Source organism: Phanerochaete carnosa (assembly GCF_000300595.1).
Source record: "Phanerochaete carnosa HHB-10118-sp unplaced genomic scaffold PHACAscaffold_9, whole genome shotgun sequence".
NCBI lineage: Eukaryota > Fungi > Basidiomycota > Agaricomycetes > Polyporales > Phanerochaetaceae > Phanerochaete > Phanerochaete carnosa.
The window spans coordinates 266,346-280,311 of record NW_006767636.1 but is presented as its reverse complement, the minus strand read 5'-3'; the positions used below and the strand labels follow the sequence as shown (position 1 = coordinate 280,311).

General features: G+C 54.3%; 7 protein-coding genes across 7 annotated transcripts; 3 read left to right on the top strand and 4 right to left on the bottom strand.

Moving 5' to 3' along the window:
- Positions 1 to 260: 260 nt before the first annotated feature.
- PHACADRAFT_187006 (uncharacterized protein) lies at positions 261 to 1,191 on the top strand (the record flags this gene model as incomplete). Its single annotated transcript, XM_007399311.1, has 5 exons — positions 261 to 398; positions 455 to 495; positions 547 to 616; positions 668 to 792; positions 854 to 1,191. The coding sequence occupies 5 exons, from the start codon at positions 261 to 263 to the stop codon at positions 1,050 to 1,052; spliced, it is 573 nt and encodes a 190-aa protein (XP_007399373.1). The 3' UTR covers positions 1,053 to 1,191.
- A 42-nt stretch (positions 1,192 to 1,233) lies between these two features.
- Positions 1,234 to 5,017, bottom strand: PHACADRAFT_150036 (uncharacterized protein). The gene is made up of 5 exons (XM_007399310.1): positions 4,899 to 5,017; positions 4,486 to 4,845; positions 3,812 to 4,436; positions 1,916 to 3,757; positions 1,234 to 1,862 (listed from the first exon to the last, which is right to left on the bottom strand). The coding sequence occupies exons 1-5, from the start codon at positions 5,001 to 5,003 to the stop codon at positions 1,300 to 1,302; spliced, it is 3,495 nt and encodes a 1,164-aa protein (XP_007399372.1). The 5' UTR covers positions 5,004 to 5,017; the 3' UTR covers positions 1,234 to 1,299.
- Positions 5,018 to 5,105: 88 nt separating this feature from the next.
- On the bottom strand, positions 5,106 to 6,898 carry PHACADRAFT_150032 (uncharacterized protein). Its single transcript, XM_007399309.1, has 8 exons — positions 6,801 to 6,898; positions 6,422 to 6,735; positions 6,353 to 6,366; positions 6,283 to 6,303; positions 6,192 to 6,235; positions 5,996 to 6,145; positions 5,520 to 5,940; positions 5,106 to 5,463 (listed from the first exon to the last, which is right to left on the bottom strand). Exons 1-8 carry the CDS (start codon positions 6,870 to 6,872, stop codon positions 5,141 to 5,143), a joined length of 1,359 nt encoding a protein of 452 aa, XP_007399371.1. The 5' UTR covers positions 6,873 to 6,898; the 3' UTR covers positions 5,106 to 5,140.
- A 261-nt stretch (positions 6,899 to 7,159) lies between these two features.
- Positions 7,160 to 8,841, top strand: PHACADRAFT_150031 (uncharacterized protein; the record flags this gene model as incomplete). Its single annotated transcript, XM_007399308.1, has 4 exons — positions 7,160 to 7,802; positions 7,852 to 8,466; positions 8,523 to 8,577; positions 8,749 to 8,841. Exons 1-4 carry the CDS (start codon positions 7,459 to 7,461, stop codon positions 8,839 to 8,841), a joined length of 1,107 nt encoding a protein of 368 aa, XP_007399370.1. The 5' UTR covers positions 7,160 to 7,458.
- Positions 8,842 to 8,870: 29 nt separating this feature from the next.
- PHACADRAFT_261769 (uncharacterized protein) lies at positions 8,871 to 10,259 on the top strand. Its single transcript, XM_007399307.1, has one exon. The coding sequence runs from the start codon at positions 8,906 to 8,908 to the stop codon at positions 10,136 to 10,138; it is 1,233 nt and encodes a 410-aa protein (XP_007399369.1). The 5' UTR covers positions 8,871 to 8,905; the 3' UTR covers positions 10,139 to 10,259.
- A 2-nt stretch (positions 10,260 to 10,261) lies between these two features.
- Positions 10,262 to 11,768, bottom strand: PHACADRAFT_150026 (uncharacterized protein). The gene is made up of 3 exons (XM_007399306.1): positions 11,390 to 11,768; positions 11,124 to 11,336; positions 10,262 to 11,074 (listed from the first exon to the last, which is right to left on the bottom strand). The coding sequence occupies exons 2-3, from the start codon at positions 11,283 to 11,285 to the stop codon at positions 10,427 to 10,429; spliced, it is 810 nt and encodes a 269-aa protein (XP_007399368.1). The 5' UTR covers positions 11,286 to 11,336; positions 11,390 to 11,768; the 3' UTR covers positions 10,262 to 10,426.
- A 30-nt stretch (positions 11,769 to 11,798) lies between these two features.
- PHACADRAFT_261767 (uncharacterized protein) lies at positions 11,799 to 12,609 on the bottom strand (the record flags this gene model as incomplete). Its single annotated transcript, XM_007399305.1, has 1 exon — positions 11,799 to 12,609. A coding segment is annotated over exon 1 (326 nt), but the record flags the coding sequence as incomplete, so codon positions are not given.
- Positions 12,610 to 13,966: the final 1,357 nt, after the last annotated feature.

Sequence of the window (13,966 nt, the reverse complement as noted above, 5' to 3'; positions counted from 1 at the left end):
AAGGTCTCGGTTAAGCGCCCGGCTGTAAGCGTTCGAGACAATTCGACTTTCCGCCATGACTACAGAAAGCTTGTTACTGTCGACATAAACGCGGCTCAGACTAATCAGTCGTCTTGTACACTCTCGTAGACGTCGTTGGGAAGCTGAGAGCAGGGACGATGACGCAGTGCGCCCAACGGACATCGGACCACACGGACCGGACCTGGAGGCTCCTTGAGCGCGTAGTAGACGCTCTCGCACGTTCTCTGATTCGAACCATCATGAGCGCGTCAGTTCCTCCTGGCGTCGTCTGCGAAGGCAGCCACACCGAAAAACATAGTGGTGGCGCAGTTGACGGGTGGTTGGCTTTCGAGAAAGTCAAGCTCTACACGAATGCGTTCATTGTAGAAGAAGGCAGGGTAGTCCCCTACGTTGGTTCGACAGCCGGACAGGACTCATTCTGGTTATGCTATAGATCCTCCTTGGCTATAAGAAACGTGGTTTCGGAAAGGATCTGTAAGCACTCGTTTGTCTCCTGAAAGCTGACAACTAACGGCATCTATCCAGATATAATGGCTTCGGTGGAAAAGTCGAGCCGCAAGAGACTCCGCTAGAAGCTGCGGTACGAGAAATGCAGGTAACAACACTACCATGCAAATTATAGATGCACTGCTCATGCTGCTTCTAGGAAGAAGCGGGAATCACTGCCCCGCTGAAGAAGTGCGGGACACTGTTCTTCGTCTGCGAAGACATAGACCATGCCTTTCACATCGACATTTTTGTTGCCGACGAATACACCGGTGCCATTATAGAGTACGTAGTTTTATTCTTGGTGCTCACTTCTAATCTTTTGACTGACCCCTCCACTCTACAGGACGGACGAGATGCGTCCTGGATGGTTCTCCACATCGCAGGGCGCACCCAGCTCAGAACTCCCGCCGATTCCGTACAGCCGGATGTGGGCAGACGACGTGTTCTGGATGCCTATGCTCCTCGCGGGAAAACCTTTCATTGGGCGTGCTGACTTTGTGCAGGACGGAACAATGCAGAAGTGGTGGTTCGCGGAGGTATAACAGTACTAGAGATCTAGTGTGAACCGCTGTATTTTAGATTACACCCTTGAATAGCCTTACATGCTCCTTGGCGCGCACATCTGTATAGATTTCATTGCGCGAGACACTGTTATTCATTAGTGGATGTCCTTGTGCGCGTTTAAAGATGAGCTTCGAGCGGCCAGTACCAGCGCACGCCTGTTAGTATCGGAAAGAACGGACTAGAAGATATATATCTTATGCGGCAGGGTGTACAGGCTACATCTGCTTAAATTTTCCTCCGCTTGCTGCTCCGACCTTCCTCTTTGTCGGCCTCTCGCTTGCTCTTCATACCAGCGGCACGCATGTACTCTTTCCGCTTCTCCTTCTCCTTCTCGCTCTTCTGCTCCTCCTCTTTCGCGACTTTCTTCCGATGCACCTCCTTGCGCTCGTTCTGCTTTTCCTTTCGCCGCGCGGCCTGGTCCTTCCGGAGCGCACGGATCTGCTGTAGGAGCGCAATCGCCTTCTTCTCCTCGGGCTCCATCACGACCGCGCGCTTCTGCATGTACGTCGGCTTCCCCTGCGGCTTCATCAACTTCGGCTTCGATGCGTACGGCAGCGCTTTTTGCAGCTTCCTCGGGACCTTGAGCACATTGAAGCGCCGTGGCGCACGCTCGACCTTCTTGTACGTCGAGTTGACGTTCAACGGCGTCTTCAGGCCTTCTTCTCGGCGAACCTGCCCCGTCAGACGCATGCCGCTCCAACGGCCCTTGTCCGATAAAAGAAGTGAGGTCACGGGGTTGTAGAATTTGCGAGGCTGAATCGAGTACCAGGCTCTCAAGAAGACGATGTCTGAAGGAGGAATCAGCATGCTAGAGAGACCGCGTGAAACCCCCAAAACGTACCGCTCATGAGGATCTTGTCCTCGAATGTTGCACGGAAAGCACCATCAGGCTTCGGCAGAGCCTTCTTGACCTGCCCACGAATACCGGAGACGGTCCTGATGTTAGCGCCCTCAAACTTGGCGACCTCCAGTGCACTGCTGAACATGTCCTTGATGAAAGCCGTGTTCTTGAAAATCTTGTACGGCACACCCGTAAGCTTAAGCTTCTTCACGATCTTCGTCGACCGGTCGATGTCAAGCACGACGCCGGTCGCTGAGACGCGGAAACCGGCGGCGTCGCCCGCGAGCGAGTTGAACGCACAGAAGCCTGTGTTTGGGAGTGCGACAGGGCCATAGAAGGTCGCGTAGCAGTGCGTGTGCTCGGGCGTATACTTGAGCATGCGCATCCGGATCGAGTGGTCGTCGAGCGAGTAGATCGGGATGCTCTGGAACCGCCGCCAGCCGAGCGAGAAGATGAGCGGATCGTTCGTCTTGAGTGTCTTCGCGTACCATCGGTGCCGTTTGATGCGCACTTGCACATACCCGAGCCGCTCCTCGGCTGGCAGCAGCCCGCCGACAACGATCGGGTAAGCCGGGTCAAAATTCTCGATCATCTCCGCAGGCACGTCCGTGAGCTCGACACGGACGTATGAGCCTGGCCGGTAGCCCTCAACAAGCGCACGCGCTTCAGGATCTATGTTTTCGAACTCGGCGCGATTGAGCTGCAGCTGGCGGGCGATCTCGTCCTTCTTCTCCTCGTAGAAATCCATTTTCGAGTCCTCCGGGTCATCGTACTGTTCGTCAAACTTTTTCTTGAGCAGCTCTTTCTTCGCCGCGAGAGTGACAGAGTGGGCGGTCTCGGGGTCTCCGGAAGCGGTTGCGCCTTCCTGGCCGTCGGTTTGGGCTTCCAGGTCGACAAAGTCGGCACTACTCTCGAGGTCCTCGTAGCCATCGTCTCCACCTGCGTCACCTGTCCCAGAGCCACCAGTGATGAAGAGATTCCTGATAGAATCCAATAGCTCCTCGTCCTCCCACGCCTTGAGAGCTTCTGGGTCGACCTTTTCCTTGGTCATGTCGAGCTCCTCCTCCGTGTCGCCAACCGTGCCTTTCGACTTGATCGTGAAGAAGTCGTCCTCAGCTTCGTCCTTGTTTTGTCCCTGGGAAGTAAGCGAGTCGCCGCGGACAATTTGCTCAGGAGTGAGCGAGGACGAATAGATGAGTTTCATCCAATTTCTCTGCCGCTTACGGCTGTGCTCCTCGAATGCGGCTTGAGCCCTCCCGCCGAGGTTGGTCTTCCACCGCGGGACGTCCTCCTTGTCCTCATCCATCTCGTCCTCGTCATCCGACTGCACGTGCACGTCCTCCTCATCGTCAAAGCGCACACGAGCACCGCCTCCAGGCCTGGGTACGTCGTCTACGTCTTCGTCCTCGTCGAAGTCGCCCATATCGGAGTCACTGTCCGCGAAGTCGATGGCCTTTCCTCGTCGGTCATGCCCCGATGGCAGTCCCCCCGTCCCGCGACGAACATTACGTGGTGCCGATCGACCTCGACCACCTTCTTTTTCTTCCTCTTCCTCTTCCTCGTCCTCGTCCCCCTCAATCTCTGCATCTGAACCCCATTCCTCTTCACCCTCAGATCCCTCGAACTCATCCTCGTCGTCTTCATCCTCTGGCATGTCGTCCGCCTCGTCCTCGTCTTCCTCGTCTTCCGACCCACTATGCAACCGACTGGGCCCAGGATCGACAGCGAGTGGCTTTGAGGATGATCCAAAGAGCTTGATCTGACTGCGGGCAACAGCGTCGTCAAGAGTCGTGTTGATGTCCTGCAAGTCCATGACCATGCGCTCTCCTTCTCCTAGGGGGACTGGATGTATGCGCTTAGACTTCGTGCATGAAAACTCAGAATGCGAACGCATACCTTCGTTGCTGCCTCTTGTGAAACTGCCGGGAACGTTGATGTACACCGCGTCCTTGTCGTACATCACCCCACCGATGTCGCTCATGGGCGCATGCACGAGCAGCTTCTGTTTCTCGCTAAGCTTCCGTCGCTTCTCACTGTCTGCGTCCGGCAGTGGGCACGGGTCTCCCAGCTTTGTAATGCTCTTCACCTGGAGGTCGCCGACGCCGGGAATGTGCACCTTCGTGCCCGGACGCATGTTCGTGCCGCGGAGGTAGCCATACACGGTGACGGTGCGGTCGCACTTGCCCTTCGACGCACGGACCTCTTCACGCGGCGTCAGGTCCTCGATTCGATCCGCGAGCATGTACGAGTGTGAGTTGCGGAAGATAAGGGGGCGGAACTTCATGACACTGATGAAACGCGAGAGATTCAGGATCTCGGTGTCGGGGTAGCGGCCGTTGAGCACGCCGGAGAGATAAAAGAGCTTCGCGCCTTGGTATATCTCGGTCCAGAATCGCTTCTTGAGAGCCTTCTTGGTATCTTTTAGCGTGGAAGCCTTTTTTATAAGGTCAAGGTGAGTGAGGACGCCAATGACTTTAGGGAAGCCGTGCGTTTGGAGGATGTTGAGGAATTCGAAAGTTTCCTAGAGGGACGTCAGAACACAGGGCTAGAGCTCTTAGCATACCACGCACCATCTCAAACCCGTACGAACCGTCAATCATCAATAGGACCAAGTCCGCAACCTTCGCGATGTCAATCATGGAGTTGAGGTCGCTATTGCACTCAATGAACGTGATCCTCTTCTTCTTGCCACTAATGACCGTGATAGGCCCTTGGACATGATTAAGCGTTTGCTTCGTATAACGTCGGACCAAACTCTTCACTAGAGTTGTCTTCCCGACTCCGGGAGGGCCAACGATAGCTACGACAACTGGGGGCGGCTCATCGTCAGGGATGCGGTTTACGAGTGGCACGTGAAGTCGCGTCTGGTCGCGCTCAATGTTCCGACGACCCTGTCGTTCTGCTCTGCGACCTGACCTGGGGGCAAATGCCTGCAATAACCAGTTCATTCTACGGTACCCAGCACAAGCTGCGGTTTGCGCACTTTTTCGTTATAGCCGTGTTGCTTTTCTTTGCCCTTTCCCTTCTTCTTCTCCGCCTTTGCGCCAGACAGTGCTGGCCTGTGCGCCTTGTGCTGTCTGTCGTCCATCGTCCTGCGAGGCGTGAGCAGATGAGCAGTCTTGCCCATCTGCGCGCTTCCCGACATTTTTTGATCCCCCATCAGAACTTCGACCTTCTGGCGCTCGGGCTTGTCTCATGATTGGGAAAGCAATATATTCTCAGTATCTACAACTTCGCTCTCTCCCTCGTCCTAATAATGTTCCCCTTGTGGAGCTCCTCAATTTCCCTGTCACTGAGGGCGAGCACTTCGCGTAGTACGTCCTCCGTGTGCGACCCAGGAGCCAGATACCCATTACTTCGGATATGCTCTGACTGCCACGATCCGTCTTCGTGAGACTTTGGAGGGCCACTTGATGCTATAGTGCGCGCAGGGGTCCGCGATAGCAGCGGATGCGGTGCCGGCGCACTCTCAACCGGAGACTGCTCATTGGAGACAAGTACCGCCGCCTCCGCAGGGCTGAGCACCGGAACAGCACATGCATCTGACTCTGCACACATGTGAGCAGCCCTACGCACCGCTAATCACAGCGAACTAGAAACTCACCGTGGAATACTTTTGCCCAGTAATCTCGGTCGTACAGCCTGAATCCATCTTCAAACAGCTTGCGGAGTTTCGGCCACTCGTTGACGCGATCATACTGGCGCTGCAAAGTTGGCGTCCATTTGAGAAAGCTCTGCTCGACGAAACCTGCTGGAACCGCTTTCAAGAACTTTTGCAGAAACGTTTCGTAGAACCGAGGCTCGAGACAGCCGACACTCATCCACCGGCCATCTTTGCAAGTATAGACGTTGTAGAAGGGCGCACCGCCGTCGAGGGTGTGTTGCATGCGACTTGTCGGACGTTTTGAGGACGGAGGTTCGGAACGAGGGAAAAATGGGACGCTGGAAAGGTTTGGTGGGCCGTTTGACGGAGGCCGCATCGCAGAAGCAAGTGGAAAGGTGGAAAGGTAGCGCGTACCGGAAACCTATCATCAGGACTGGTAAAAACAAAGGATGTTCAAGACAGGGAGTGATGCATACCATGTCGGTACTGACAACTTGCCCGAGCCCACTTCGTGAACGTTCGATGAGTGCAAGTAGAATACCGAGAGCGCAGGTCATTCCACCACCGCCGAAGTCGGCCAGGAGGTTGAGTGGAAAGGAAGGTTTGTCAGGTGTTCCTGGGAACATCTGCACAACAAGTGAGATCAGGTCATAGATAAGCCATAGCACCTACCGAAAGCACACCGCTCAGGGCGAGATAGTTGATATCATGCCCTGCTTAAAGGTAAATACAGAATACATAACATGAAGCCAAGTGGACGCACCAGCCATGTCCTTATAGGGACCTGCTCTGTAGTTAGACACAGGACTCATGAAAAGCAAAACTCAACAAACCCGCGAGCGAAAAGCTGATGTTGGGTACGATGAGCTTCCGGAAGATGCACCGCTCAGAGCGTCGCTCACCCAGCCAGACGCGCGAAAACGAGCCTTCGATTGAGACCGTCGCCGTCATCTTGTCCACCAAGGAACAGCTCTGGACCCAGGCCCATGCGCTCCATAACGCCAGGTCTGAATGGGTCAATCAGAACATCCGCGCTCGCAACGAGTCGCCGGGCAATCGCAAGGCCCGCGGGGCTCTTGACATCGAGTGCGATAGACCGCTTGTTCCTCGTGAGTGTGTCGGTCGAGGAAGAGCCCAAGCGGTCTAAGCGTATCACATCTGCGCCCCAATCGGCGAGAATAAGGCCTGCAAAGGGACCTGGTGCGAGGCCTGCAAACTGCCACGTCCACCGTGAACATTACTTGCGTTAGGAAATACACAGCAAGGCGCAATATGGCACACCTCAATGACCCTTATGCCGGCCAGAGCCATCAAGCCTTTCTGAGGATCGTTATTCCGAGGGCCGTTGGCCATAACTTGACTACACTAGTACGCGTAAGATCAAAGGCGGGACCGGTCGGCCGAGACCATAGCATAGGGCATGATGTCACGCGTCAGATCTCAATGCCAGGTAGACTCGTTTCCAGTCTACTCAGCAGCTATACTCCTGTGTGAAGCACGGAATATATATTCCAAGGCGGCTGGTTCGAGCCTAAGCGAAAGGCGAAAAAAAAGAAACATCTGGCCTCATCACATCTTACAGTAATGTAGTGCAGCACCAGGCGTGACGAGGCACAGCACGCTGGCGAATGTTGGGCTGAGGCTTAATCTCAAGGTTTGGCATTTGTACTATTCGTGCGAAATCATCAACTAATGCATATGGCGCTGGAATTCTCCCAGCCATCTATCCGCTCTGACTCCTCCAGTAGGCTCGATACCAGCCACCTTGCACGGCATACTCGTTGGCCATTCCGGCGTACCGACCACTATCCCATCCTCGGTACATGCTCCTATCAACCACCGAGTAGAGTAGTGAAGAGTCTGCTCCTCCAGCTCGTCTGAGACCACTATTGTCGTTCTGCCACTCAAATTCGCACTGTCCAACTCCAACTCGACATTCATGTTCTTCCTCCGCCGTCCGCCTTCCGCTCCAGATGAAATCTATTCATCTTGTCTATCGACGCTACACGAGGGCCACGCCCTCTGGTACCCGGAGCCCCACGCCTCAGGCGAGCCGCAAATCGGAGACGTCGGCTTCATACGCAAGGGCGCATTCATCAGACTCTTCAACCTCGACACATCTGCACCCGAGAAAAAGGTGGTAGAGTGGGACTTACCGTTCGAGATCACAGAGCCCTTGCCTCGGGGTGTGCTCAAGATCGATCCCAGGCGTCGTCCACTCGTTCCCGCCCATTATCGCAGTCACGGAGTGGAGAGCAGGCAGGCGCATGCTTCGGCAGACATGTGAGTGCGCTTGTTCGCCCGATGAATCCATTTTGTTGATGGTCTGCAGAACGACTGGCGCGAACGTATCGGCGACTCTGAGCGCGGAGTACACGTGTAAGGCGGCCCAAGGCGCCGTGCTTGCGCTGAAGAGCGAGGCGGACGCACAAACGATCTACGACAACGTATTCCTGAAGGAGTACATTGTCCGACACCACGATAAATGGTACGCATATGCCAGAGGTGTCCTCGGCCACGATATCAAGCGAGGGGAGGTCGTCATGATCATCGGCTGGGTCAAAACCGAAGCTGACTGGGCGACGGTCGCCTTCAGCAACACGAGCACGAGTTCCAGCGTCTCTGTCAAAGGCCATGCTGGTGGTATTGCGGGGCTGGACGTGAGCACGTCGCACGCGAGTTCTGTGACTGGCCCGACGATGCAACGACAGGGTGAGAACTACCTGGCCAATGCTCCCGGACCTGTTCCTGCAGCGCCGAAGAGAGACCAGTCAGTCCTCGTGAAGCGGTACAAGGTGCGGAAGTGGTTTGGGGTGGTGAAGAAAGTCGTTGCGGGTGGGGGCTACCACCGGCTTCAGGATGGAGGAGATGGGAGAGGTGGCTCAGCAGAGGAAGGGATCTTGGCGCAAGAGATGGGAGATATCGACGAGAAGAATATTCTGGACCTGTGGAATGAGGCACGTATTCCACTACCATGGGTCACGAGGCACACTGAACGATGAGACACCAGGGCGAAGTTCCTGATCCATTAGACGTCCTTCTCGACTATATACTTGAGGTATGTCCGCTCAATAGCTTATCTTATCGTGCGGCAATATTAATCGAGAGACATGTGACAACAGACCACCGGCGTCGAGACTGCTATTGCGAGTGATGACGATGTGTGGAGTATCGTCGTACGTGTCGTGATAGACATTTAACAAGGGCGAAAATGCTTAGTCTTGGACAGGGCGGCAAGTCGGTGGTTGATTTCGCAAGTTATCTTCGTCGAATGCAGCTTCCAGTACATGTCAACGGCACAGGTGAGTCTCTGATCTGCTAGCAGGCAGGGACGGTCTCTGACGTCTCTGGCTGGCACGACTCTCCACACAGTCGGATCACTATGTATGGAAGACGTGATCTCTCACGAGCGGGCGTCCGCTTTTGCTCGTCAGGCTATCACCACGTCCGACTTGGCAGAGTGGCCGGATGCCGCCTTAGACGGTGCCGATCATCTGGAGGATGGGCGCGTCTTCACCAGTTCCTCGAATGCTGAGACTCGGCCTCTCAAATTGACGCGAGCCGCCTTCAGCGATCCACAAAATCCGTCCCAAGACTGCTCCGGCTTTGCTTTGTCAGCAGATGGTCAGCTTCTCGCGGCATCGTTTAAGAGTACCGACGTTCTCGTATGGCGACTATCCGACGGTCTACCCGTCCAACGTCTACACCATCAGGGCCATACAGACGAAGTTTGGGCCCTCTCCTTTTCCCCCATCGACTACACTCTTGTCTCAGGGTCTGACGACGGGACCGCAGTCGTATGGGATACTCGACGTGGCCGCGTTCTTCTACGTCTGAAAGGACACAGTGCGCCAGTAAAGATGATTGCATATGCTCCTCACGGTGCGCTCATTGCCACTGGCTCTCAAGATGAAGATGAAAGATCTGGCGACATGTCCGTGAAGATTTGGGACGCGTCGAGTGGAGCATGCCTGCATTCCTTCAGCGTTGATGACGGCGTGTACAAGCTCACCTTCTCCGCAGACAGCACGTGCCTCTGTGTCGAACTGGGCAAGTTCTGTGTCATCTATGACATTCACACCTACACACGCACTGCTAAATTACAGCACGTTGCCGAGAAGTGGCTCTACTCGTTGATGTCTCGCCAAGGCGATCGCATAGTCACCGGCCTGGATTCAGACAATCCAGGACAAGTGAAAATATGGAGCGCGGAGACAGGCGAGGAGCTTCTCACGATCGATCATCCGATGAAGCTCTCGCGTCCCGTGACATTCTCCCCTGACGGGGCCGAAGTGATGGCGGCTTGTCGCGCGGACACGGCAGCCGTCACCTACGACTCGCGGACGGGCCAGCTCCGTCATATCTTCAAGTTGGCAAAGCCGGCACATCAAGCGACGTACTCTCCAGATGGAGCCTATGTCGCTTTTGGTGCCGAGTACGGAGATCTCGAGCTGTACGATGCGAAGTCTGGGACATTTATCGCAAAGTTTGATGGGCGTGAAGGGAGTGGGACACTCTTTAGGATACGCTTCGTACCTAACAGTCAAGCTCTTCTAGCATGGTCCAGTCTTGGACCTTTAGTTCTGTATAACATTCAGGATGTATTGCGGATGCGATAGCGTAATATTAGTGTGGCAATGTCTGCCCTGCTCAGTGTACTACAGCAGTGCAGTCAGGCAGGGAGCATGTGCCACGGCACATCCACTCTACAACGAAGACAGGCCCACAGCAAAGCGAGCCACCTGCGAACAGTATATATATATACTACAAATATTTCAGTTCATGTCGGGCACGAACACCCCGAGAAGGATGCTAGCGACCATTGGTCACCTAGGACAATACATTGTATAAGATATATACACCATTTTGGTGAGGCACAGACATTGGCATTTCGCCCTTAACCAAGCTTAAACAACAAGAACGACGGGCATGTTTGAGCTCCGCAACCCAACGCTTCCGAGGACCTTCTCAGTCTCCGCAGGCACCCAAGTCACCTTTCCCTCCGCGATCCCACGCCGGATGCTATAGATTTCCACGTTCCTCCTGCGGTCTTTGCCGGCAGGATCCTCGACATCCTCGCGTTGCTCGATGCGAGGCTGGAGGAGTGACGAGCTACGCAGCGTGAAGCTCCCTTCGTAGGTGCTGTGCAGGCTCACATAAGCTGGCGAGTTAGACGTTGCGCCCTTGAAGTGGAGGAGTGAGTCGACAGGGGCAGAGGTGAAGTTGACGTTAAGAGGGCTGTTGATAGTTTTGGTGTTGACACGGAAAGACCCGCCGTTCTCGCTTTTTGTGGTCGAGATCAAGGAAAAGTTGGAATACAGCGGGCTGGAGATAAGTCGCATTAGTGACGATATGGTACTGTACTTTGCAAGTACTTGCCTGTTGCTGGTGATAAGAGTCACGTCAGTCACCTTGTCCTCGCCACCATTGATCATAGTGATGTTGGCGGCAATAGGGGAGTTTGAAGTGCGGATCACAAGTGTATCCCTCACGGTAAAGTTGCCTACGATGGCGTTATTCGAAGACTTCAGCTCTGCACGGTCAGCAAGGAGAGACTAGAGATGGTGGTCAGAGATGAATGTATGTCGGCTACTGGTCACTCACTTGAGAATGGATCCCGACGTTCGATGTAGAGAGCATCAAGGAATTGAAGCGCACTGAATCCGCCAAATCAGCGATGGCGTGACGGAACAGGGGCATGTCGGTCTTGAATCCTTGGATGTGCAGCGGCGAAGAGCCTTTGTTGGCCGGAAGGTGGACGTCCATCAAGAAAAAGGTGCGATGACGGTGATCATGGCGATGTGTCCACTGCGGAGTCTAAGTACGTGCATTAGCGTCACGAAACGTCAGTCTATATATTTATCACTCACAAAGATCCCGACACCGTTATGATCGTGCTCCTGCTGAAGGCGACAGACCTTTGCTTTTTCCAGCAGATGCTCAGTGTCGTACAGGAAAGTAACAGTGACGTTCGCGTGGCTATCATCGTCTCCATCGTCAAGAACGCGAACGAGGCCGTGAGAGAGGCTTCCTCGGCTAATGAAATACAGCAGCTCCGAGGACACTGGGAGCTTGAGCGAGGTCTGGGCTGCATAGGGATACCAAGGATGATAGACCTCGACGTCCTGCAAGTCCTGAGGATGGTGATCCAGAACCGTCCATTCGGCAACCTCATTACAGTCGCCGGGGAGATCTGGGTTGCCAAGAATTTCCGCAGGCCCGCGCCAGTCATCGAACTACTGGAGTTAAGAGCGCTGCCGAGCTTGGAGAGTAAGATCGCTACTTACTGCGTGCGAGATGCGAGCGATGCCACGCAAAAAGGTCGGGAGGAGCATGACGGAGACGGTGAACAACATCAGCATGTGCACCGCGCGGACGATGAGTCGCCTGGTCCTCGACCTCGGTCGGCGCGGTTGGAAACTGCCTGGGGCAGGAATTTGGCTTTCATGGGGGTAGAGAACACCGTAGCCACCATATCCCTGAAAGACTGCGACTTGTTCAGGTGGCAGGGTGTCTCCGTGTTTCTCCTCATTTTGCGGGAGCAGAGGAGCTGAGAGATAGCCCGGCGGAGGAGGGGAATAAGGCTGAGTATTGATTGGATCCATGGGATACGAGATTCTGAGTTCGCTCAGTGGCGGGATGAAGTAGTTCGGGATCGCACCATTTGTACTCTGGGGGATGCTGCGCAGATGGGACCGTCCGAACTTACAGGCACACCTTGCAAGCTTCTACTAGTACAGTGATTGATGTTCCGGCCTGATGCGGAGCGGTTGTCAGTTAGCTGTACGCTGCTGTACGTTCTTCTCACGTTGCGGATGACTGCGTACGACTGCGGGCGGTGCTGCGCGGCAAGTGCAGACCGATGTGCGCAGGGGTCGAGAGCGGGAATTCGGTACCGAGGGCTACACGTCATACGGCATGCCTGATTCAGCAGAGATCAGCTGTAGAGTACTACTAACCAAGCTATCCTTAGATCGCAGGCGGTCCGTACCCCATGTCCAAGAAGCTGTAAATGAAACCACCTGCCAGTGTTTTCTCATATTGTGTAAGCCGACGGTGCAGTCAATATCATCTACGTTAACGTTAGTTAAGTGTCTAAGACTCTAACACCCTGAATCACCAACTCAAACGCGCCCGACCACGCGGTGTGCGGCTCATGCTCGCAGCTCATGCCCGCAGCTTGGCCTCGATAATTTCCGCAGCTAAATTGATCCATCAGCATTCAGTTGTCCTTCGCCCTTGTATAAAGTAGGCATCCTCACCTTGCTCAGCGATGGCGTGTGCAGTAGCTGGGTGACATGGCGTCAGAGATAAGCTTGATCTCGGTTCTGTGTGAAGCATTTGCTTGGCGTATGCGCGGCGAGCTAAACCGGAAAGATCAGAGAAAATTGACAGCCCAATGTGAGTATGTTGTTGTCACAGGCCAATGGTTGCTTGTCGTGGGTATCCACTTAGTTGGGAGTCCTCACAAGGCCTTTGTATCGTCTCGTCAACGGTTTTTTTTTCTTGTTGAAAAAAAAGAAAAAGAAAAAAAGAGCAGGCAGTAGCTGTGAGACAGCGTGAAAGAGCGCAAGTGGTACAGAGTATATTGTACATCCGAGTAAGATGACTAAAGGTTGAAAGAGGAGACTCAGAGTGTTCTCAATGCTTACCATTTCAGAACAACCATGCTTACGTAATTCGTTAGCGCGGAGGATCCAAGCGTCGAGTTGCTATGTTTCTCCGTTGTATTCGCAAAAACAAGCTCGCGAAAGACTCACGACGCGCATTTTGACGAGAGACATGGCAATGCTTGCTTCATGCAGGAGCATCGGCGGCTCGCAGGTGCACTCATATAACAAATAGTGAATCTTCGTCCTATGCATTAATATCCAGGATACAACCTCTCTCGGCCCGCGGGTACTGGTCATCGCGATACAGTGAGACGGCCTGCGACTAAACTTACTGTTAATTGTGCTAATAGTGTGCCTATATTTGCGCAGGATGAAAGATGCACTCCCCAGAGAGCTCTTGGACCGTGGACGCAGTCTAAGTTGGCAACTGCTGAGGGGATTTCCCTGGATAATCCGCGCTACTTTGCACAGCTACTCAGGAATCTTGGTCAGTTCTCCCTTGTATGCAGAGCTTGGGCTCCGTCAGCTCGTAGACATCTCTTTCGAGACAACGCCTTGGACAACGCCCACTCGTTCCGGCGCGTATTGAACTGCGGATACACTCAGTGGGCCGGCTTGCGACATGGTCACGACGGCCGATGGGGCCAGTATTTTGCAGAGACCGAGTTGGTGCCGTACAAGACCCAGAAGGTGCCCTTTTTGTTCCTTCGTACCGTTCCCGACAATGTGCTCCGCGTGCAGCGGCTGCCTCTCGTAGGCTATCTCACGGAATGGCGATCCTCGAAGACCCGCGACCGGCTCGCTCCTGGGTTTAGCCCAAAGGACAGAATTGAT

Bases quoted from the DNA above. Each gene is read 5' to 3' on its own strand.
- PHACADRAFT_261769 (XM_007399307.1), top strand. From the start codon at position 8,906: ATGGAAGACGTGATCTCTCACGAGCGGGCGTCCGCTTTTGCTCGTCAG.
- PHACADRAFT_150036 (XM_007399310.1), bottom strand. From the start codon at position 5,003: ATGGACGACAGACAGCACAAGGCGCACAGGCCAGCACTGTCTGGCGCA. The intron at 4,846-4,898 runs GTGCGCAAACCG...TGGTTATTGCAG, and splicing joins AACACGGCTATAACGAAAAA to GCATTTGCCCCCAGGTCAGG. The intron at 3,758-3,811 runs GTATGCGTTCGC...GCATACATCCAG, and splicing joins CACAAGAGGCAGCAACGAAG to TCCCCCTAGGAGAAGGAGAG.
- PHACADRAFT_150026 (XM_007399306.1), bottom strand. From the start codon at position 11,285: ATGGACGTCCACCTTCCGGCCAACAAAGGCTCTTCGCCGCTGCACATC. The intron at 11,075-11,123 runs GTGAGTGACCAG...CACCATCTCTAG, and splicing joins ACGTCGGGATCCATTCTCAA to TCTCTCCTTGCTGACCGTGC.
- PHACADRAFT_150032 (XM_007399309.1), bottom strand. From the start codon at position 6,872: ATGGCCAACGGCCCTCGGAATAACGATCCTCAGAAAGGCTTGATGGCT. The intron at 6,236-6,282 runs GTGCGTCCACTT...TTTACCTTTAAG, and splicing joins TCCCTATAAGGACATGGCTG to CAGGGCATGATATCAACTAT. The intron at 5,464-5,519 runs GTGAGTTTCTAG...ACATGTGTGCAG, and splicing joins CTGGGCAAAAGTATTCCACG to AGTCAGATGCATGTGCTGTT.